We start from the raw sequence: 24958 nt of genomic DNA, 5'->3' as shown, positions 1-24958 counted from the left end.
CACGACACCCGCCGTGGTTGCTTAGTGGCTATGGTGTTGGGCTGCTAAGCACGTGGTCGCGGGATCAAATCCCGGCCACGGCGGCTGCATTTCAATGGGGGCGAAAGGCGAAAACACCCGTGTACTTACATTTAGGTGCACGTTAAAGAACCTCAGGTGGTCCAAATTTCCGGAGTCCCCCACTACGGCGTGCCTCATAATCAGATTGTGGTTTTGGCACGTAAAACCCCATAATTTTAATTCCTTCCCAAAAGCTGCAGCTTTATCGGACTAGACTCTTTTCTCTGACAGTAACGTTGGAGGACGCCTCGATCAATGTGACGATGCCGCGTATGTAATACTTAGAATGGACATAATATGCATAGTTCTACAGGTGATTGGATCCTCTTCTCAGCTTTTCACCCGAACGCGCGACCAATTTTCCTGCCTTTATACGCCTACGCCTTCATCTTAGAGTCAACTGTGTTCAAATGATAGAAAGAAATCAGCACATATATTGAAAAGGGGCTGAAATTAGAATTGTTTGTTCGCATGTTTCCTACCACAACTGGGAGCAGCAACGGAAGTGTTTTGAGGAAAATAACCTTTCTTTATATGTGTGACAATTGTGATAAGCGAATGCTCATAGGCAATTGTAGGATAATGTGTGCCTCTTTATGGGAAGAGAATTATCATACGTTCTTTAGATAAAATAAATCTATCGCTTGCTTTTTTGTGCTTATTGCACGTAAACCTTAACGCGTCGCTACGTAGCGCGTTTTCTATAGACGACGCAAATTGATGACGTGAGTATAAACCCGTCGGCGCCGACTTTCGATGGTACCATAGTCCGTGTATTGCTGTCCCGGTAGCTGATTCAACGCGATCTAGCATAAGACAGCCAGGCGCAAAGGAAATGCGCCATCACGTCGTCGAATGCGGCATCACATGAAGAACTGTTTGTTACTAGAGCCAGTAAAGAATATTATTCTTTACCAAAATACTCTAATGAGAGTGTCATTATGGTAAGCATAATTGCTTCGCATTATAGTTACTGGTCAGTGTCTAGTAACGTAGACAAGAATTCGTAAAATAGTCAGTTTCCGCGAGAGATATAGGGTAATGCAGTTGTCAGATCCTATCCACGTATGGTTACTTAATTGTGCAGAAGCCTGTATACACTGACAGTGCCTGAGCACTTATCTCCTCTCTCCCTGTTTCTTTTTTTTTTCAATCCCACAGTGACATCCTCGTGCAGGTAGAGTCCACTGGAAAAGCATCTAGTTAATGTCTCTGTCTTTTCTTACTTCCCCCCTTTCTCTATCATTCTCTCTTTAAAGCAGAAACAATCTTCCTCTGCCTCGCACAATCGTAAGGTTTGAAAAGAACGCTTCGGGACGAATGTCACGTCGTCGAAATCAGCGGCAGCTCTCCGGCCTTTGCCGCAATTAATTCACCATGTATACGAGTGGGACGTAAGTACCTAATTGGCTGCTTACCTCTTCACGGAACCATATTCTTGGCGCACGTGACATTGCAGTTCTGCACTACTATGGTGCGAACAAGACAAGTTCACCACTCTAGCTATAAATATACCATGCGGGCTCCGTAAAGTGAGTAAACCAGCGCGCAAAGCGCGGCGGAGAAGGCAGTTCACGTGCATAAAACACAGAACTATGCCGCGTCGCTTAGGCTTCTCCGCGCAACAATCACCTCCGGGCGTGTTACATACGCTCGTATCCTTCTCGGTGACGATAACATCGCCCGTCACGCCTGCAGCCGACTCCACCGGCAGCTTCTGCACGCAGTATGCGGTACTCTACGTTATTCGTGTGTCACGGGTTTCAGTATACGCCAGCATCGGTAAGAATGAGAGAAAGGGAAGAAGAAGCACGATGTAGGTGCTGTCGAAAACTGCTTTCCTCGAAATGATGCCACGTATATTATTTCCTACTCAGATAGCGACAGCTAATTCGAAGCAGCAATTGGAGGTGAAAAACTAAAAAAAAAAAAAAGACATGTAGCGTGGACTGCATACGTCTTAATTAGCACATCAGCTCAGCAGAAGCCATATACACGCCGCGGCGGCTCAGCGATTGTTGCGTTCTACGTCTGTGCACAAGGCCGCGGGATCGTTTCCCGGCTACGCCACGAGCGTCCGCGTTTCAGTGGGAGCGAAATGCAAAAAGAGAAAAAGAAAGAAAAAGAAAACACCGTGTACTTAGATTTCGGTGCGCTTTAAAGCACCGCAGGTGGCCGAAATGTATCCGGAGTCCTTCTCTACGGCGTCTCACAATGCCTGTCTATTAGTTTGGTACGTTAAACCCCATAATTTGATTTGAATTTACGAGACGCTTGTTATGGTCCACGCTTCTTGGCCGGATGAAAGATACCTCTAAATGATTTCACCGCATTGCAACATAATACGGCCTAGACTTACGGTCGATGCTCGGAACGTACATTTCAAAACAAGCGTGTGCACATTTGACAAGGAGCTACGTCACTTGCCATCGTCAGTCCTGCGTTAAGCGGCCAGTAGTCACTTGCTACTTCAGATAGGCGTATTTTTGTAATATAACAGTGGATGTCTGTAATAGTCGTATTTTGTCTCATATGAAACACATGACCAGTTGATGCAGCCGACAGACACCCCTGCTGGCCTTTTTCGATGAATGTAGTCAAGGAAGAAATGGACTCGCTTGGACATTTACACATTTATTTACAAAACAAGTTGTGACTACCAAAGAACAACAGCAGTTGCATGCGTGTATGTGTCCTGAGACAAACTGTCATCGCTGACAGTTAAAATGTACTATTCTCTCTATTTTATATTTTTGTGAATTGAATAAGACACTGCAATAAAGCAGCAAAGCAAGTTATTTGCTAGCTGCTCTTTAATTCGCCGTGGCACGATTTTGTTCCCCTGCTTACGAATAACTTCGCCAAGTTGCTTGTTTACACGGAGTGAGGAATGTACGGACCATTTATATTTAAAAAATGGTATGGGTGCAGCAATCATATTAGATACATTAGTAAAATATACTCAGACATCTCCACGGAAACAAATGCAACCTTTAAAAAGCGTGATCCAGGTAACGACAGCAGAAGATGAACATATGTTACGCTATGGTAATTCGATTCTTCATTTTCAACAAAGGGGCGAAGCAAGCAGCATACACACACCAAGGTGCGTTGGCGCTAACTTCTGGAGTTTTCATCCAACCGGATTCCATTTGCCTTTTCCGGGCAATTATGACAATGCTATCGCACACAAGGGCGCTCGAACAACGAATACCGGTGGTGTGTTCTTCCGTATTCAGATTCTACCGAACTTTTGCGTACTGCAGCGCGTAGCGCTACGTCGGTGCTTCGTGATCCTCGACCATTCATTCTGTTTGGAGTCTGACGTGCAAGTATTTCAACAGAGCAGATAGATGACTGAAACAGGCCGTCGCTTTACTTGTGATGCATAACACAAGATAAATTAGGTAGACGACATATAACACCAGAAAAATGCTGTGCACCTAGCTTGTGTACGCAATGCTAATGATCCGACGTTCGACCACAATGGTGTTGTCAAAGTCTGCGCAAGGTTGTCTATTAATGAAGGAAAATATGGGAGGTGTGCGCAGAGGGAAGTCGGGGGACGGTGAACAGCCCGTCGGAGCACATCATCAGTTTTCCGAGTAGCAATATACAAGCGGAAACCTTTCAATGTACAAGCCAGTTTCCTCCTCAGAGGCGCTGCCGAGTGTTGTGAGAAGCATGTTGCAGCGACTGCGCCTCGGCTGGTGTCATCGCGCGTCAGTTTATCGTGTAGGGCTCTCAGAGCCTAGATGAGCTGTTCCGCTCGCCTCCCGCTGATCTCTTGTAGTCATCGGGATAGTGGTGTCCATTGATAACAAAGTCGACGGGAGGCGACTCGGGCGCGTATGCCGAGTTGGACAGGCCGTTCCCTGAGCGGCCCTGCTTCTTGGGCGGACCGGTAAAAGGCCGCAAGATGATCTTCTCCAGGTTAAGCATGGGCACTTCGAACAGCAGCGTACCGATGAAGGCCGCAGCGTACGAGAAGACCAGGTCCGACACCACGTTGTTAGCCTGAGAGTAATGAGTAATGAGCAGCAGATGTCAATGGCGGCAGCAAGACTCACTTTGTATTCATTGTCTCTTTTAGAGATCCTCAATTTTTCTTGGAGCAATTATTCAGAGCGTTATTAATGCGCAGAGCGCGCAGCAATCTACAACTCTTTCAAACGAACAATAGAAGAAAAAAATGTCGCAGTTTATAGAAGAAAGAAATGTCACAGTTTCACCCGAAAGGCGAAGCACCAATTGCGATAGCAAATTAGTAGAGAGCTATACGGAGAAAGGATAGTAGTTTTATCAGCTGAATAAACTGGGACATGCAGCAGCACAAGCAACGCGCAGAACTGTTGTCGACGCTGTCGGCGGTTTGCCCGCGTTCGCACCGAACGCGCGCGGCGTTGGTGACTGTTGCCGGTGCCTCTGGGGGGCGGCTCGGAGGGGGGCGGCTCGGAGAACGGGACACTCGTCGAGCAGCGTCGGAGGTCTTTACCACCTTCTCGCCTCGCAACGTTTTTTTTTATTTATATAAATACGCATTTAGTACCGCAGGTAAACGTCGCCTCCCCTCCCTCTCCCCCCCCCCCCCCCCGGCCTTTCGCGCGACCGAAGATGTCGCGTTTGCTCTCCGCCGTGCGTTCGCTCCCCGTGAAAGCGCGCGTCCCTCGCGCACATCCAGCATACGGCGCGCGGCGACGATTTCATCGCCGTTGGACTCTGTACGGAACCTCACGGCGACGGCGACGGCAGGAATCCGCTTGGAATGTCCATATAATTGCTATCGCAATAAAAATGGCTGCGAAAGTGCGGAGTCAGTGATGCAAGCTGTTGTGCCAATGGTGACATAAAAAACACCCTTAGGCATTTAAACGAATACTAAAACACCTCACACCAAATGCAGATACACGGCGCAAGTGAAAAGTAGCTCCCCATAATAAACACGTCTAATCATAGTTGCTACTATATACAGTATAATTGTAAAAAACAAGCTTTCCCTTGGACTGTAGAAATGAAGCTCTTGTTTAGAGCACAAATAAAACGGCAGAATGCCCGAAAGCGCATTCCTGACCTTTCATCTCGTTGATATAAGCGCGGCGGTCCCCATTGGCGCAAAACAATGTTAAAATCAGCTTTTACTTTTTGAAGAAGGAACATTCCTGCAGATGAAAGATATTAGAGTCCCACACAGCCCAATTTGGTCAAACGTTAACGCTGAGAGAGAGAATGGATGCACAGAAAGGCAGGGAGGTTAACCAGAGGTAGTTCCGGTTGGCTACTTTGAACGGGGGGTAAGGAGTCGGGGGATAAAGGGAGAAAGAGAGCGAAATGGAGAAAGATGAGAAAGTACATGCTGCAGGAAAAGGGTGATCTACGATCCATGCGCTCGGCGTTTCGATAACCACAAGAAGGACGAAATGTACTTGCCATCTCAGGAAAGTGCCTGAGGTAGAAACGCTCCCTCAGCTGGCCCTGCTTGTACCACATCACCACTGGGTGCAGGAGATACGTCATGAAAGTCAACCTGCTCAGCGGGACCAATGCCTTCCACTGGAGAAACTGGCCAATCCAACCTGTACAAGAAATGCGTCCAGAGAAGCGACCTCGTATGAAATCTGCATGTGTTATGAACGGATTAACCTTATTGTTCTCCACAGTAAATAGCTGTCGGGGTTGTTTTCTTTCAAGATCGAGGTACCCAGAAGGCACCAGAACCAACATTATCGAACTAGGCTATACAGTCTGAAGTTATCTGTTTGTACAGTCTGGCCGACAAAATAAACTTTAAAACTTCACAACTCACCATATGAACACCTGAAACATAAAAGTCTGATTTCAGTAACAACAAAAAGTCCCTTTAGCTTTAGTTTAATATTCATTCAGAAAACGAACGAAAAGGTTCACTAGGTTGTCTAGTCTGTTCGAGTACACCTGTTCAATTGGAATTCAGCAGTTAGTATCAGTAGGCTCCAGAAAAAATCCTACTAACGAGCTGAATTCTAAACGAAGCACGTGGCTGCAAAAGTGCAATAAGACACAGCATGCATTCTTCCTTTTTTTTCTTCCTTCTTTTTTTTTTCTTTATATTGACATAAATAAATTAGGTGACGCTGGCACTAGTATATGGTGCCAGCTGACCCTTTTCGCAAGGGTGCGATGGAAACACATCACGCCATATAACAAAGGTAAAAAATATACAGATCCATACGCACTTTGGGAATCGATGTGCTCGAAATTTTCATGAGCCAGCAAGGGAATATGGTGCATTACGACAAGAGACGCACTGCAGATTTCAGTGACGAACGCAACCCTTAGTGACCATGGTGGATCTTGCCGAGCGAGTGAAAGTTTTATTCAGCATTAAAACGTTAATCGCAAGACACGACGGGCTCCACCTTGTAGAAACGCGCCAGCGTGCCACAGTACGATGAGAGACGCGCAGCGAATTTCGGCGGCGAATGCGATCCGTAACTTCTATCGTCATCATCAGCTAGAATATGCGCGCGCTCACGTTTTATAAGTAATTATTGTTGCTATGCGACGCGGCTAACGCGCCAAGCGTCTCAAAGCGCTGGCTTGCACGAGGGAAAACCCCTTGGGGTGTTTTATTCAAGGCGTGCGTCCGTGACCTAATGGTTAGAGCATCGGGCTTCTATGCTGGGCGAACCGTGTTCGAAACCAACCATCGGAAATGGAATTTCTATATGCGGTGTTCCCCACCTAATATTAGCCAAGCTCTTACAGATATAGAACGTGCGACGATGCAACCAATGGTGTTCTGTCAGCAGTGACGTACCGCACCTGGAGTCGTTTTTTTTCATAATTGAACTATCGATAATTAGATTAGATTAATTAACGAACTTTCTTAATTACTGAATTGAGGGCGCGAATTTTGATATAAAAGGAATAATTGTGTTTTAAAACACCCGATTCGGTTGTTTTCAGTGTGCTATGTCTCGCGTCATTCCGCGTTTTAAATAAAACGCGCCAAATATGAAAATAGCCGCATGATTACGCGTCCGCGCGCCGCGACGCCAGCGGTCCCAGGCGTTATTCGGAGGAATTAGCTCTGCTCAATGCCTGGCTCGGCGGCCCCGCGTAAGTGGCGAGGCATCGGTATTGGCGTTGGTCACCGCGAACCGCGAGCTGAACTGCGAGCCAGTGCTGTGCGCAGCAGCATTTGCAGAGGCAGACAAACGCATTATAAGCAGAGTCAGTTCTTCCAAGTAGCGCCTAGGATAGCTGGTGCCGCGGCGCGCATTGTCTGCACGCTTACGTCACGCGCGTATGCACGTGTGCGGAAGTGCTGCATACATCCTTATTCTTTTAGGCCCTCCGCCAAGCACGAGTGCGTTATTGAACTAATTGAATTTCTCAAAGTAAATTGCGTCAGAAAATTCGTAAAGTACGACTTACACACAAGCTGCGGACATGATAGCTTCGGATTCTAATTCGAATGCACGAGAAAAAAAAATATTCTTTTACGCGGAAACTCTAAGACATAGCCCTTTTCGAGCTGCCGTTTGTGGTCTGTCTGAGTGGCCGCGGCCGTTAGGTGGCAGTACTGTTTTTGCATGAGCACGAGCCGACGAAATATCCCGACCAACGAGAGGCTAGCAGCTTCGCTGCAAGAACTTATTCTGTGAGGCGGTACGTCACTGCTGACTGAATGCGTCCTCGTATATTCCACATCTTTATATTTAAGAGCTTGGCTAACGTTTAGTCAAGCACGTTTAGTCAAGCACGTTTAGTCAAGCTGTTCGAAGAAAAAAAAACATGAAAAAAACTCGGTGCCCGTAGCGATATTAAGACCTGCGGTGTTCGGTCATCAGCGGTCTATAACGACCGAACACCGTTGGTCTTGTAATCGTACCTTGCACTGGCATAATTAAAATTCATTTTTTAACAGCTTGACTATCGTTAGTTGGGACACATGGTATATATATTTAAGACTCTATATCTTGCGGCACAATTTTTACGAGTTGCAGGAACGCAGTGTTTTGACGTCAGTGTGCACCTGCGTAGTAGATAGCGGTTGGATTGTACCTAAAAAAGCGCAGGAAGAGGCTAAGAAAGCGTCGCTTTAATATGAAATAAAAATGACACATTATAATTGTCACAAACGATACAGATACAGTAGATACACAAAATCTCATAAGAGAGAAAGGTTCATGACAAAATGACACAATATAAGTGTTTCAAACAATACAAGCGAAATACAGATATACAAATGTCACATGAAAGAAAAGTGCATACAGTATACATGGATTGCACATATATAGTTTATTTTTTCCTTTTCTTCCACCAGGCCAAACTCACATGCATTTCTTATCCTTATCCTTTCCTACAATATGAGAGACCTCAAAAACTCTTTAAGAGCAACGAACGCACGTTTTCGATGGGCAGTTGTTGGCCACGGCGCCAGCCGCTTCTTTAGTCTCATTGGCCTTCGATCAAGTCTCACAAGTTTTGGCACCAGTCGGTTTAATCGCCGAACATTGAAGCCATTTACAACGAGAACTACGCGTAGTAGTGAAGCCAAGATTAATGTATGTCACTTACCACAGCTCTCGCGCGTTTCTTCCTCCACTGGCGTCACTAATACCAGAGAAGGACTCTGCTAATACAGTGCTGCCAAGCTACATAACGTGAGATCGTCTGGTGCAACTATTTGGCTCTGTTTGTGGCGATATTTTCTTCAACTTACTAAAGACATCTCACGCTGCAATAAGAGGAACGGAGTCGGTGCTCATTTGCGCTCTGTCATTTCCCTGCTAACACGCGCCGCACATGTAAGTACGTCTTGCGGAAAGTACATTTTGCGCTTCAAATGGTGTATCATTAATTTTGATAGAGTAGTGGGATACAACGACCCACAAAGCAGCACTGGTGCTATGTGAGACACCAGTAGCCTAGGGTTGCGCACTAATTTCGACCAGCCACGGCTTTTTAACGTGCATCGAAATCTAAGTACGCGAGGGTAATTACATTCCTCGTTCACGAGAATGCGGTCACCGCGGCCGGGAATCGAAACCGCGGCCGCGTGCTCGATCAGCAGCGGAGCGTCATAGCCGCTGAGCCACCACGACGGGTTGTCAGTAATTTTGTACTTGTTGTTACGTATAGCAATTTTCCTCGCATCCTAAATCTGATAGTTGAGTCGAGGCGAGTGATTGTTGCAAATCTCTCGCGAAGGCACGGTGAATATAGCCTTCTGCTTGTTACAAGTGCAATCGAGCGTAGCGCAGATCACGCGATTCGGTCGGATTACCGCTGAGGAAGATGGTACGTGCAGATAACGGGCTTATTCTTGGAGCGTTTCACGGTTCGTCGCGCAGCAGGCCCGATGCACAACTTTGACGTACCTCCGAGGCCAAACTGCGAAGCGAACAGGATGTAGGCCACGGTGGCCGCCCAGGCTGTCCGGTGAGTGATGGCGAACACGTAGCCCACGATTCCCACTGTCTCGTAGTGCTCGTGCCAGTCGCGGATCCCGTAAATCATGGCCAACTGAAGCGTGATGGCAGCGGCCCAACCAAGGATGGCCAGCGCCTGCGAGACAACGTCGTGGCGTTGCGACCACAGCTCTCATCAGTGAGAATTTCCGTATCGCATTAGTCACCATTATATGCTGTCATCACCGTGGTTAACGAAAGCGGGAATGGCTAAGAATGTCGCTGACATTACATGATGTAATTATATCACGCAATCGTGCCGAATGCACGAGGAACGCATGCATGTGAAATATCTGGAAGGAAAAACATTCTCATTCGGAACACCAAATTATAGGTAAGCTTGAAATCACCACCAGGTCATTGTTATTAAATATTATAGATTCATTACTACAATGAAAGAAAGTGCCTTTTCTTGGCCGCTACTTGGGGATGCCTTCAGAACAACGCCAGCACCAAGGAGGGTTCAGGAACAGGAGATATAACAGGAAAGCAATTTACAGCAGACCGTAAATGTTTTTGGAGCAGGGAAATTGTGATAAAGTTGAGACACTTGACGACATCGCCAAGAAGACGAGAATTTAGATGAGCAGTGCCATCTTTGTGTGGCGAAGTAAACGCTTCTCTCTTTGATTCTAGGGCGGCTGCCTTGGCTGCGATAGGATCTAGTTTTTTTTTTTTTTTTTTTGATCTCGTGCTCCAAAAATATTTGTGGTTGGGGTTACCGCTCTAAACATATGTTGCGAATAACTAGTTTCTTTTGTATCGCGCTAAACAGAAGCCACTCTTGCCTTGACGGTTTCGTGTTCAGACAGTTCAAATGTTTCGAAAGAGTTTTGCGCGTCGTGGGAAACGCAGCCACAACGCGTTCCTTCGTCATCCGGCTGCATTTTAAGCGGAGCTGTTAATGCAACTAGAATCAGCCATGAACGTACCGAGAAAAGCCTTCGCAAAAAGTGATTAACAAGTGTCCGTGTCCAATGCAATTTCAATTTAAATTATGTGGTTTTACGCGCCAAAACCACGACGCGGCAACTGTGGCCTGGATTTGATCCCGCGACCTCGCGTGTCCAATGTAAGAAAACTATAGGAGTTGGATCCGGAAAAAATTTGACAGAGATACACAGGCCCTTGTGCGTGATATAGAGGAGAAAATATAACGATGTGGTTTCACTGAGGGAGTCGCAAGTAATTATAAAACTCTGAGCTCTGCCATCCAGAGTTCAGAACTTTCACGACAAGCTTGGGCTGTCCAGAGAGACCACGATGCGGCGGTTAGGCTCGGCCTACCCGTCCCCACGTGGGAACGGCCCGCAGCTCTGCCCTAGGGCAGGGCTTCTCAGGACCTAGTGAATAAGGTTCTTTGTCTGTCTGTCTGTCTGCGAAAAGCAATTAACAGCCACTAGAAAGTTTAAAGGGATTACTGTAACAGAACCAGAAACCAAATCTGCGTGAAAACTGGATATATTAAAGTGGGTTCTTAATTTGCATATCATAAACAGTTACAAAGATTTGAAGCAAATGGGGCTATATTCACCTTGATTGCAGCGCATTGCAGACATCGCGGTGAGACTCAATCGATAGCTGTATGAAAACTAAACATCGAATGGGAATGAAACGTTGCAATGATAACAGGAAAAGTGAGAGGGAGGAGGAGAAGTAATAAAAGAAAGGCGGAAAAGTTAACTTTGCTACGCCTGGCTTGCTACACTGCACTGTAGGAAGGGAGACAGAAGAGAAAAATATGAGACGGCTATAAGTTCGTACCATGCACACGCACACTCAACCATTCATCGTTCCATTAAGTCACGAGAAGCTGCATAGGGCGGTGGATTTCAAACGTAGCAGCGCCTTTGTTGCTTTTGCATCGCAGGCACGTGAGGCCACATTCCCGGTAGTTCTCATCTGTTTAAAGCACGTCGTCTAATTGCCTCAAACCGCAGCGAAATGCGAGTCTTTAATCGTCGGAAAAGGAGTTGTCCCTCAGTGAGCCCGCGAGGAAGACCGCATGTCTGCGTTTGCGATAAATGCATTATACAGAAAGTATCACTGATTATTAACGTCAGGAGAATCAACTTTTTTCGAGAATTCGGTCGCTTCCGCAATTTTTCGACTTCCTTGTGAGAAACTTGGACGTACCGACAAAGAATATCAAGGAGGAAGTGAAGCACATACCCCCAGCCAAAACAGCTATACAGGGTACGTGTTTCATTTTAGCTGCACCAAATTTTAAAAAATTGCCTGTGGCAGATAGCACAATTATAATCCTTGATTTACACTACTCGACGAGGCTGCCATTACTTCCACAAAAAATCAAAACGCCTAATTGAGTAATTAACTTTTTAATTATTTATTTTACGGTACATCTTTCTATCTACGAATTATAGCCGCTGAGTTCGCAAGGCGTATTAACTTGGAACGAATTCTCAGGACTGAACCAGTTTCGAGATATTAATTTTCAAAGTGTCCGACGAAATGCATGAGCATTCCAGTTACCGTTTTGAGGAAAACGTTGTTTTATGCATTGAAGCACACTGAGAATTCATTCCAAGTGGATACGCCTTGCGAACTCAGCGGCTATAATTCGTAGATTGAAAGATGTGCCGTAAAATAAATAATTTAAAAGTTAAGTAGCGTAATTATGTTAATTACTCAATTAGGCGTTTTGATTTTTTGTGGAAGTAATGGCAGCCTCGTCGAGTAGTTTAGATCGAGGATTATAATTGTGCTATCTGCCACAGGCAATTTTAAAAAATTTGGTGCAGCTAAAGTGAAACACCCTGTCGTATGCACATTTACGCGTTTTTTTTTCAGGCCTGGTGGGACAATTTACAGCATTTATTGGAGACATATATACGTACTGAAGTCTAGATGCACCTATGATTTGACGCAAAAAGACATTGCATACGTGTGGGCTGCGTACGTGAGCAAGCGAATCAATTGTTTGCCAAAATAATCTATCCATACCACGTGCTTATAATTTCAGAATTGACGAAGTCAGGAGACACGTTTCACACGTCGGTGACTAAGCAGTGTTCCATCAAACAAATGATAACGAAGCCTTGAAGCGCGAAAGAAAGAGGCAGAAGGAAAAACGAGGAGATGCACATTCGCGTTGATACGCTACACAGGAGGTAAGGTTAACATACGTAAGTAAATAAATAAATAAATAAATAAATAAATAAATAAATAAATAAATAAATAAATAAATAAATAAATAAATAAATAAATAAATAAATAAATAAATAAATACAGAAGAGCTAACACTGAGTGCGTGTATGCGAAGGAAAATGATTACTGATATCTGTCGACTTCAGCAACAACAGCTATGCACATGTGGCTAATTAACGGCCGGAGACGCTAAAATAACGTAAATTCACAAAAGCATAAATAATTAGCAGATATCCAAAAAGAAGAAACTTAGCTGCTTTAATGACCCTCAACAGATACCTGGCGAATAGGCACCTAGAGCCATTTATGAATAAGCAAACGTTCATCCTTACCTAACGCGTTGGCCAACAGAAAAAGAAAGTCAAACTAGATGGGCGAGTGAAATACAGCAATCGGCTTCGACGTTGCGCACGAGACTGGCATGAAACTACCGGATGCCAGTGCAATGCCATGGCACGTAGCAAAAACTATGAGTACTTCACGCATCTATTATTGCGTGACAGGTACTATAGTGATCAAAAATGGAAGATTACAGATATCAAATGCAATGTGTCCAGGATCGTTTAAGTTTATCATAACTCTCGCGATTCCAGAGGACACAATGATTTCTGGAGGACATATCAAAAAATGAATTCTTACCTCGGCGAAATGAAGGACAAAAAATGTCGCAGTTTCGCCCGAAAGGCGAAGCATCGATAGCGACAGCAAATTAGTAGAGAGCTGTTCGGAGTAGGGATAGTAGTTTTATCGGCTGCATAAACTTATACACATTGGCTTACTAACTGAATTAACAATCGTGGTGTCAGCGCGCACAAGCAAACATGAACACATCTCACTGGATGACCGCAGCCAACGACTGTCAAAACGCTGGCAGCAAGCGCAGGTTCGCGCGGTCTATCGCTTAAACGGAAACTGAGCGGCGAATGCACAGCCCATACAAAGGTCAGAGCCGTGTGGAGATAAGAGACGGTGCGGGCGACCGGCACCGCCGGGCAAAGGAGAAGTTGTTGGCAGAGGAGAAGCTGCCCACCTTCCCCCCTCTTCCCGTTTCGTGCTTTCGCGTGGGAGATTGAGTGGCAAGATACGCCTTTGGTGCCGGAGCACAGCCGCCACCCCGCCTCCCTCCCTCCCATACCCCCACAGCCTTTCGGGCGACGGTCGCGTTTGCTTTCCACCGTGCGTTCGCTCTCCGTGATAGCGCGCGTCCCCCGCGCTCTTTCGCTCGCGCATACGGCGTGCGGCGACGATTTTATCGCCCTTGGAATCTATACGGAACCGTCACGGCGACGGCGACTCCGACGGCAGAAATCCGGTTGAAGTGTCCATATAATTGCTATCGCAATAATATGTCAGAATACGTTGGTACGCTATATAACCTCAGAAAAGCAAAGCCTAGATTACGTGTTAGTTGTCTGGCACTGAAGGAGTATTTGACAAGACCAATTCCATTGCCCATCTGAATTTCTCGGAGCTCAGGAATAAAGGAGATGGTATGCAGATTACATATGCCTTCTGGCTCATTGTCGACCAATGTAAAATAACGGTACTCCGAGTAGACCAGAAAAGGGAGCCATATAGCGTGTAACGGCGCTCACGAGCGTCTAAACGTTCAAGGACATCGATATTACGATGGTGAATAACGGTCCTAGCCGTCGAAGCAAAAGCCTGAGGTTGTGGGTTCACAAACGTGTGCATTGTAATATCCGGAAGCAAATGGAGACGCTATAAATGATTTTGAAAAGTTTCCCCCACCTTCACGCGAAGTTTCCGGGTGACCGGAAGTGTGCCTTGAAGGCTACAAGCAATCACCATAATACTTTCCATACAACCAGGTCTTACCGCAAGCCTTATTTCGCGCTGCATGGAAGCTTTGAGTGGCAACGTGGTGACCGAGTTCTGAGCATGACAAACCTGCCGTTAAAGTAGAACAATATATAACTAGTGCGAGGGGGGATGGAGTGCTGAAGGAGTGTTGAACATTCAAAAAAATAAAAAATCCAAATAACATGAAATTCAAGGAAATGAAGCCTGTCTCTGAAAGGAATCAAAGGAGCATAATTTTCTTGTCTCGGCAGTGTAGAAGTGACGAAACATAACAATATCGAGACGACGGCAACGGTCACAAAAGAAATAATTACAGAATTCTTGAACATGGCACTATAGCACATTGAAAAACGCCGATATGGGAGTAAAAAGCTATACATGAAAATCGTTTTATACTATAACAACGTTATACTATAACTGTTATAGTAAGACTGTTATAGTATAACAAACGTTATACTATAACAAAACCCATTTTATACTTACGTCTACTTCCGCATTAGGGACAACAACATTTTCACATCTGTGCTCCAGTCACGAAGCGCAAGCGAAGAGAGAGTTATTCTTGAACACGCCTCTATTGCCGTCAACACTTCGTCCGTCTGCAAATCACTCAAGCGAACAAAGTTCGTTCTGTATGGTTATTTGAAGAGTCAAGTAACGATGGGCGTCAATCGCCGGGGTCAAGGTGTTTTCATTGCTTTGTTTGGAACGCTGCGCAAGCAAGAACCCTCCTGCCCTCTCCCCTTTCCTCCTCACCAGCCCCATTAAAGACTTTAGCAGGTTGACAAAAGTATGAGTGTCGTCAAGAGCGCCCCTTAGCCTATTGATAAATCCAACAGACCAAGGACAGCTAATGTGCAGTTTCTGAACCCCTCGCTTCCCCATTCTCTTAAAACACACACACACACACCCTCTCTTGCGACACATACCTTGCTGAAACGAATTTTCTGCTTCCTGAAGAAAATGAGGCCAAGGAACAGTCCAACAGCGTAAGGCCCGTAATGCGTGTAGGGCCTCCAATGAATATAGAACGCTTCCTTCTTGATGAGGCTGAAATGAAATACGAACGATTGTCCTTTTTACGACGACGTTCACACCACACAGAACACTTGCCTCCAGGAAAGTCGACGCGGATGACCGACATACGAACCATGAAGGACAAGCAGAGGCCGATACAGCACTACAGACCAAGTATTATCCCCTAAGTTACCTGCCGCTTAAGCTTACACCTGCTTTCTATTATACTGCTCCCTAAGCGAAGAAAAAATAGCGGACTACATTCATAAGAGAAGGGAAACGAAAGTTTCATGATGCATTTTACCTTTTTTAGTGCCGCTTAAAACTTTAGCACGAAGTTTACATTTTGCCAACTACAATATAATTTCGCGTTCTTACGAAGAAAAACAGCTACGTTCGGCCTGCTCTTATAATAGGGTTGCTGCTTGTACAACGACTCTTGATGCCGCTGAAACAGCCCTGTTGTCAGTTAGTTTTTTTGTACTTTGGCTTGAGCACTTTAAAAGGCAAACGATAGGAATAAGTACGGTGGCGGTTTGGTGAAGGTGCAGTTTTCTATGCTTTTGCGTGCAAAAAAAAAAAACTGATTTCACTGTTCGTTCTCAGTTTGTAAGCACAAGCAACAGAATTAGAAAACTGAAGCTCGCATGGCGGAAATGTACTTACTCGACATCGGGGTGCAGGAAAATCATGATGGCAGGGAAATTATAATAAACTATGATGACCGCCATTATTATGAAGGACACGACGAGAAACATGAGGTTGATAAGACTTCCAAGGATTGGGTGCCTGCCACAGAAAAAGAATAAAGATTGCTGTTAAAAAGAATCAAAATTTTCCTCGCGCTCATTGTTTACTGATTGGTTTATTTTTGTTGTATATTTTTCGGTCGTTCATTCATTACCGTGAGACGACACAATATTGATGAATTATCTAGAGAGATAGAGGCACGGAATGACCGAAAAAATGATCTAAAATTTCTGAAGCATTATGTCTGTGAAAACACGATCCCAATTGAAATACAATATACAACATACCAATTTACTAGAACTTCGCTTTCACACAGTGATGTTTAATTTTAATTATATGAATGTATACGATCAGTAACTTTAACAAACAGTCTGATTTATGAAACTCCGCAAAAAGTTTCGCGATATAGATGACTGAAAGAGTTTCCTTACTTGTACATCGGTAAAACGACTGCAAGGGCAAGAATGTAAAACTGCATGTCGCATTGAAGATACCACGTTGTCTCCAGACACTGCATAGAAGGGAAGCACAACATGAGACGACTCGTCAGGACCGCAGTTATTAGCGACGAAAGCGACATTCGTCAATGTCTGTTAATAAATACGAGTTCCTTCGTTAATTAACTTGCGCACCAATGACTAACTGGCCCGTCACTGGTTAGAAGCAATAAAATACTGCCTGGCTACTGAAGTTCCACTCCACAAAGATCCACCTAGACCGCGTGTAACACGCCAGAGCTGAAACAAATTTTTAGTTCCAAAATTTACTTTCAGCCATGGTACAAAACATAGAATGCTACACCAACTTGATTTCACTTTTGTTCTAGACGATCAAGCTACTGAAGCTATAGCGCAGTCTACACAACAGGCACATCTGCAGGTACCAATGTACTTCTTTATATATATATATATATATATATATATATATATATAATGTGTCAAAAGTTCAATATAAGGCACTCACTATGGAGTCGTAGGTGGTGACGAAGTTGGCGAAGAAAAGCAGAGTCTGCCACCAATTTTGCTCGCACTTGTTCGCCTGCACGTCCACAATCTCGTGCCACACGGGTCCCCGGCCAAACACGGGCAGCAGAATGATGAGGGCCAGAGTGAAGCCCAATGGCGGGACAATCCTAGCAGGATGAGTGACAGTGAAGCCATTAAGCGCGAGGAAGTACGCAACGATGTTTCACAAAACGAAATCGTGAGATAACCTCCGACGTCTACGAATATAATCAGACGCGCCGCTCCTATCGTCACAACTTTTAGTCCGTGTCACCGTACATTGATCAAATGAAACCCCGACGAGGTTGCTTTCTGTTCTTAAAATAATTTGAGTACAAAAAAGGTTAATGTGGCCTATACGTTTTACTTACTGTCACTGGAAATCCCGCGGCGGCGACAAATGCACTTTTCTAAGTGGCACGTCTGTCTCCTCGGGAGAGATGCTATTTGAACCGAAGCTCAACTGGCGCTGCACGGTTTCATTTTAGGGATTGTGCGCCCATACGGCATTAATAAACCGCACGGTGACGTTGCAACACAAAGAATTAAGCCCGTAGAACGGCTTGATGATGGAATGTTTCTGTGACATTTCTGATGTCAGTTTTCAATAAAAACATATACTGCAATCGCTAAATAAAGAAGTTAAATAACAAAGTTTCTTTAACCCCTTGTTCGCGAAAGTCTCTTCCAAAGCGCATAAATAACCTATGCAAGCCGCATTCTCATAGTTACCATAGCCTTTTCATTCAAATTACTCGTACTTAAAAAGATTTCAAACCACGGTAGTTCTAAAAGGCAGCGATCATGGTGCTTTTTCAAGCATCGACAGCCCAATTTTCCTTTTAAAAATACGGATCGGGCGCCGAATTCCGAAAGCACTTCGTTTGTAAGTGCTTCTTGCGACACATTGGATGGCCATCTTCGCTAATAGTATATCCAGCTACTCCTTCAAACAGCTGCAGCGTAACAACTTTTTCGTGAATATGGTCCCCCCGAAAGCTGTATTCACGAAACTCCTCTTACGTAAGAGCTGTCCGCAATTGGTCGCCGCTGCGGTGGTCCTGTCGTTATTACGCCGATTGTTGTCATAAACGGCGGCCACTCGTTAGCCGACCGAAGAAGAAAAGCTGTTACCGTACGAGGACTTTTGGAAGAACGGCAAAAAATCGTAACGGCCATCGGAAGTAAACGGCCGGCATTAACAAAAATTCTTTTCCGTACATATGCCGTCTGCGATTGGTCCCCGCCACCGCGGTCATCTCGTTATCACGCTTATCGCTCGCTCATAATATGACTGGCGGGAGCTCAAACGCTGGCCATTGAAGAAACGATCTTACGATAAGAGATATTTTGTGAATATGGGCCCAGGGGCACAACGGAACGTGTAAAGCTTTTTGTTTGTGTTTACCTATTTCGCAATGAGCCCAACACGACGATTGGCTGGCACGATCTCTTATGAAAAATTGTAGCGTAAGAACTTTTATGTGAATACCGGCCTATACTATATCCTATTTGTACAACGGGCTATATCTGGTAAAACACGCGATGTCACCTTAAAGATTATTGGTGAAGCGCAGCGAAGAGCAATGATGTCACTACATGCTCGGAGCTCATCGGCACACATTGCAATGACTTGTCGGTGGACTGGTCGTGCTTTAATGATACTCTTCTAATAATGCGAATAATTGAGGTAGTATTTAAATGTAGGCCTTCTAGAGTAAAAAAATCTAAGAAATGTATTTAAGTTTCAAAGAAAAAGAAAGATCTACACGTTCATGTGACATGTATGGGCAGCTTAATTTAACTTTCAAATTACAACGAGGTGCCTTGATCAACTATGAAATTAAGCGATTTTATGGAAGTGACGTCCACAACCGTTGACACTATTACTTTAAAGGAAGCGGCTCTTTTTTCCTTTTTTTTCTTATGAAAGCCTGTTTTTAAATAGTCCGTACGGGAAAGAGGGAATAGAAGTCCGTACAATTGTCGTTGAAACACCCGGCTAAACGAATATACAGTACGGCAGCAGGGCTCTACTTTTAACAGGGATTGCGCCTACGATCTATACCATTTACTATCTAGTGGTGTATGCTCATTGTAGTAGAACTTGCGTACGATGTATACACATGAAGTTCATGTAAGAGCAATAAAATTTTCGTACCTAAAGATGCGATGGAAAAAGTAGATGAATATGTTGAGACGTCCTTTGTGTTCCGCCATGTGACGCAGAGTTGAGTAGGCAAGGGTTACTCCACTGTAAAGTGAGGCAAAAATAATTAGCCAACGAACCCATTGTCATAAATTAGAAAAAGAAATAACTGTGACTTTTTTTTACTCGTGAATAGATAATACATACCCGAGCATAAAAAATGTGTCCACAGCCAACCAACCATTCATCATAATTTGGAATGACCATGTAAATGGATCTTGATGAATGTTCTCCAATGCCACTGAAAACGACATTGATTGATAAAGTTCAATTTATTCGTTAAAGCACTTAGTGAAATGATTTAACTGGTGCAACTGGACTACATTGATAATTGTCTCATTCCCCATTTCTAAAGAGTTAAGCCAGAAATATAAAAGACTACAACAGGCTGGGTATTGGGTTATTAGAGAATATTACTAGTCATAGATATTCACCTGGGCAGGGAAAACGTAAATACATGGCAGGGGCAAGCATATATTGTGTCACCTTTGTTTATCAGGTACGCAGGACCAGTCGCAGCTTAGAGAACACAACATTTTGCAACACGGAAGTTTGTAATGGATAGAAATCTGAACTGTGTAGGATGGGAGATACAAAGTTACGGGAGGGTACGAAGGTTAACCAGAACCAAGCCCTGCTGGCTCTTCTGTCCTGGGGAATAGTAAATAGAAGGTAACAAAGATTAGGCCTAGATTGGTGCTACCAGTATGCATTTAGCTGTAGCGTATACCTATATGTGGTAACTTTTTACCCTCTTCCTGCACTAGTTTAATGATGAGCAAGGCACGAGCAAGTGGTATAGTCAACGCAGTGAACGTTCACAAGTGCTGCAGATTCTGCCATATACCTCACACATGTACAACGTTCTTGTGGCTTGAAGGAATCAGGGGTGGGATTCACAAAGCTTTACATCCGTTAGTGCTGTTTTCCATTGACCAATCACCTTCACTAATGATATGTCCAACAAGATGATCGGCTGGAATTAGCTCTTGCGAATAATTCTGTCGCAAAAGATTTTTGTGAATGCGGGCCCAGGACCGGTACAATGTAGCGCTTTCTTTTGCTCGATTCTATTCCTTTCTTATCGCCTACCGATATTGGTAAAACGTGGGCGGGGCCTTGACCGGACCACAAACGAAGCGCACAAAAAAACGAAAAAAAGTGAAGTGGAATTATTACATTATTCCGGCCCAAGTTTCTAATTTCTTATTTCATGGTTCGCATACTCGCATAATTTTCTGCTATAGAAATGCGTGTCATGCAGTATTCTCAGGTTCAATGAGCTGCTGTGTAGTGTCAGAACTGCCCTGGTAGGTAAAAGGCGAGAAATGGACAGTACCGACTCGTTCGGGGTTCATGAAAATGTAGGAGTGGCACAGCACGACCCAGCACATGCTCAGGAACTTAATGCCATGGATGGTGCTGAGCATTCCTTGGGAGGACTTGGTGTTGAAGAGCTTCTGAGCATTGTCGTAGAATGAGAAGCACTTCATGACGTCAAAGAACAAATCTACAGAGAAAGGCAAAGAAAATGCGTGTAAATTCAAATGCAACGCATTAAACGCCGTGGAAATCACAACCAAATGGCACTTTCTGTACGGTTCACGCAGGCACACTGCAATGACAAAAATGTCCTGTGACGTACTCTTTTTCTAGGGTACGCGGAGCAATAAGGCTGGTCTTGTGGCAGTCCTTGAATCATACAGCAGTCACTGATACCCTGTTTAGCGAGTTCTCAGGAACTTATATTCTGAAAATCTTTGCAGAAAATTCATTAAAGGATGTCTGGATAAAATTATAACAAAAGGAGACAAAAAAAGAACCTCATATTCGAAATAAGCACATAACATTTTATATCTACAAGTTTTCAGCACCATAGATCGAAGAATAAAAATGATTTTTTTTATTTTTGATCTAAGACCCATGTCGCCCCCTAAGGTACTGTTTGTAGGTCAAGCTCTGGCATTGTATGCAGGTCAAGGCATTTCATCATCAAAGCATGTCACTACTAAATCCGTCTCGGTCTCACGCCAGCGCGTTATTTTTTATTCGTGTAGTGCCTGTAGGATCACTTAGCCCCTCAGAAGTTGTGGAAAGTCTTACGCACTAGTCCCGCTGCAAAAGTTCAGTTACGTTGTTTATTCTGGGACGTGGTTCTCCTGGGGAGGGGACGAGGGGTCAGCAGAAGAGTCGAGATTACGTAATGTAACAACATGGCAGAAACGGACACCATCCGGAATGGCACGCCCACAAAGTCGCAGGAGACGTTATTTCGTGCAAAAAAAAAAAAAAAAAGAATTTGCGTAGCTTGCACTGAAGGCGCAATGCTAAAGAGACAGCGGAGCTGATGGGCACCTAAACTCCATCTCACAAGCTGTTGTTAGCACTGTGGAAGCTACACAAGTTCTTAGCCAATAGGAAGGCCGAATGCCCCTCGAGATGTACTCATCCGCGCCGCGTCCTCTGCTCAGCGTCTGCTTGCCATCCTGTTACATGCTCCATGGTTGGTTGATGGACGCAAAAAAATGTTTTGAAGCCGTAACCATAAGCTGCGTTTACATTCATGCGACAGCAGGGCTTCGCTTTACCTGTACGCTTTCTCCAGATACCTCGCAGCCTCCTTAGCAAGTAATAAGGACGAACGCCCTCAAAAATGTTCTGCTGCGGCACAGCGTCTGCTCGGCGGCTATACTTGGCGTTCGCTCGCTACCGTCATCCAGTACCATGCTAGAGCGGGGTAGCAAATTAATTATGCTGTGAACAATTAGGCCTTTATAGCGTTCCGCATCGTCAATGCATCACCAGGGCTAATGCTGTGACGCCATCTGCTAAATGCAAATCAAACAAGTTTTAAGGCTCGGCGCCATGTCTGTAGTCCTAGCAGCGTAAAAACAAACAGCCGATCTCAATAATTACGATAAAACATGCCTAATGTTTTGGCTTCAGCTTGAGATCAGACTTAGCGATGACGGATTTTGCCACTTGTTTCCTGCTGACAGGGCGGAGAGCCAGTAACAAGCGCTAATTCGGATCGAAGCGGGTGATCGGCGCCGTACGGGTGCTGTCATGTTAGTATAGGTGATCACTGTTAGAGTGGCTGTTACGGTTACCGACGGTAACTGCCACAGTAATTCTCGGTATACGACGCGCATGCGCAAAGGTCCTAACATGTCATGTATCGCGGTACCGTATCATGTATCAAGGAAAAATAAAACTCTAGTGCACCAAGAATCAGCCATTTACGCCCGGAACTATATACCGCTGCGCAAGGATATTGCCTGTGTATACGCCTCGTACCTTCGGCAGTGCTAACAGCTTGTGAGATGGAGTATAGCTAGTCGTGGCTTTTGGGCTAGGTTAAGCACTACCAAGTCATCCTCAGCCTTTTCCGGAATTTATTGATTATTGATCGATTATCGATTAGCTATTTATTGGCTATCGATTGGCTATCGCAAGGTATTGGCCACGTATTAGGGCTAGGCTAAGCACTACCAAGTCATCCCCAGCATTTTCCGGTATTTATTGATTATTGATCGATTATCAGTTAGCTATTGATTGGCTATCGATTGGCCATCGATGACTGCCTAAGCTTAAGTAGTCCCAACCATGCTTTGCTAGACTTAGCCAGACTCAGCTTCGCTAGTTCACACGGGTATGTGCCATTGCGCTTGGACCCTTTCTTCACTACCGCCAGGATCGGCCCACATTTTCTGTTCGCACGTTACGGACTAACGCTCGGCTTTAACAGCTCCGCTGTTAATATATCTTCGAACAGACTACTAACGATCCGGTACTAATCCTATCTTTGACAGCGCGCCGCGATCTCAGTTAGGCAGAGCATACTGGAATAATTCCTACCTATAGAAGATATATTGCAAATGTCTTATATGTGCCTAGTAAACTATTTCGATAATTTATCTGCAAGAACATCCGTATCAATTACAAACGAATTTGCACAGAATTGTGATAACCCTAAGCTTTAATCTTGTACTTAGTATACAAAAATGGTTTGAGCAAGTAATGCTGAACAGTCCGTAGGTCGTGATAACAAACGTTGACAACTTGGACGGACAGATCTTGTCACTGCATGTGCCGCTCGATTGAGTACCGCAGTAATTTATACGTTTGAGTCGGGGGAGTAATAGGAGTAACAGTGTATGGGACAGTATTGCGTAGTAACAAATTGAACTTCGATGCTGCTGAAATGCATCTAGTCTACTCACTTGGTCTTAGGTTCTTTGGATCTTGAGAACACATCCGACGGCATGTAGTTAAAATAGTGCCCAGGATACACAGAATTACCACGATGCCAATGACGATGCTGCACCAGAGAGCAGGAAAGCGACAAAGTTACGTTTCACAATTAAGCTGCGCATTCAAGCAATACCGTCGCAATCGCGTTTTCAATCACGTAATCACCGAAGCAGAAGTTCTTCATGTACGACGCCAATGTAATACAATTAGAGAACTTGACATCCCATCTTTGGAAAGCTGCACTGTATACATGTAACATTACGTATTTTTAAAGCATCCCCATTACTCTGAAATGTGAAATGCATGGTGTTTGTTTGCAGTGCTGTAGGGCTTACACCACTCGTTGGTAGATTTCGTATGCCACGCTTCTCAGGTCTGCTGCGAGTAGCTCGTCAGAAATGTGCACATGATGCAGCAAGAAGGCAACCATACGTGAGCAAGCAGACTGAGTGAGGAGGAGACGAACAGGAGCAGAAGAAAAAAAAAGTGCCTGTATTTGGAAAACGCTTCCTTGAGAAATCCTGTGATTTAGCTGCAGTGATGTTAGTCGTAAAGCTCGGTCACTCGTTTTCTAACGGTCCTCAGATGAAATAATTTAAAGATACACTACCAAAATATAATAAGTTAGTGGTACATTACACACTTAGAATTTACTGAAGGTCAGTATTATCTTCAGCGGAAGCATCATAAGCCTCTCTATGATTCCATACATTTCCTCAGCGTTTACTCAGGGATAGCTAATTGTTTATTAATACAAAAAAATGTTGCAGTGTGTTTGTTAGTAAGATCAAGATCGTAATTCTTCCGGAATTTCCTTGCGCGGACAAGACTTAAGTACGTTTATATTAACGTGAAGTTGGAGAAGACTGACAGACTGACATCAGCGGCGCCGCGTTCTGGGGCAAAATTCAAAAAGGAAAGTTAACCGTTCATTTTCTTCGCTCGTAATCAACATTTTCTCTGAAATAAAAAAAAATCCAGTACAGATTTCGAGACCAGTTTAAACTAGTGTATTAAGCGCCTGTTTAAGCTTATGCACGGCACAGAGAGTATATCGTTGAGCATACCGTCAGTAAGGCGTAGCGAGTCACTTGCTGAGCGCTGAGGGCTAGGAAAAGAGAGTGAAGGGAACCGATCATCGATGTAAAGAGCGCGAACCCAAGGAACAAGTGGCCACTAGCAGAAAACAAAAGAAAGAAAGAAAGAAAGAAAGAAAG

General features: G+C 44.5%; 1 protein-coding gene across 1 annotated transcript in view; it reads right to left on the bottom strand.

The window, feature by feature from the left end:
- Window positions 1-2684: 2684 nt before the first annotated feature.
- Window positions 2685-24958, bottom strand: part of LOC119435940 (nose resistant to fluoxetine protein 6) — a 66395-nt gene continuing 44121 nt past the window's right edge. The window contains exons 5-15 of the mRNA XM_037702647.2: window positions 23711-23808; window positions 20827-20997; window positions 19635-19728; window positions 19440-19532; window positions 17238-17406; window positions 16706-16785; window positions 16191-16313; window positions 15437-15557; window positions 9426-9612; window positions 5488-5633; window positions 2685-4077 (exon numbers count right to left, since the gene is read on the bottom strand). Coding sequence (XP_037558575.1) covers window positions 3805-4077; window positions 5488-5633; window positions 9426-9612; window positions 15437-15557; window positions 16191-16313; window positions 16706-16785; window positions 17238-17406; window positions 19440-19532; window positions 19635-19728; window positions 20827-20997; window positions 23711-23808 — 1555 coding nt within the window. The 3' untranslated portion in view covers window positions 2685-3804. The remainder of the gene's footprint in view (window positions 4078-5487; window positions 5634-9425; window positions 9613-15436; window positions 15558-16190; window positions 16314-16705; window positions 16786-17237; window positions 17407-19439; window positions 19533-19634; window positions 19729-20826; window positions 20998-23710; window positions 23809-24958) is intronic.

Source organism: Dermacentor silvarum, chromosome 1 (genome assembly GCF_013339745.2).
Source record: "Dermacentor silvarum isolate Dsil-2018 chromosome 1, BIME_Dsil_1.4, whole genome shotgun sequence".
Taxonomy (NCBI): Eukaryota; Metazoa; Arthropoda; class Arachnida; order Ixodida; family Ixodidae; genus Dermacentor; species Dermacentor silvarum.
Note: the sequence above shows the minus strand (reverse complement) of the source record. Positions and strands in the feature narration are given on the sequence as shown.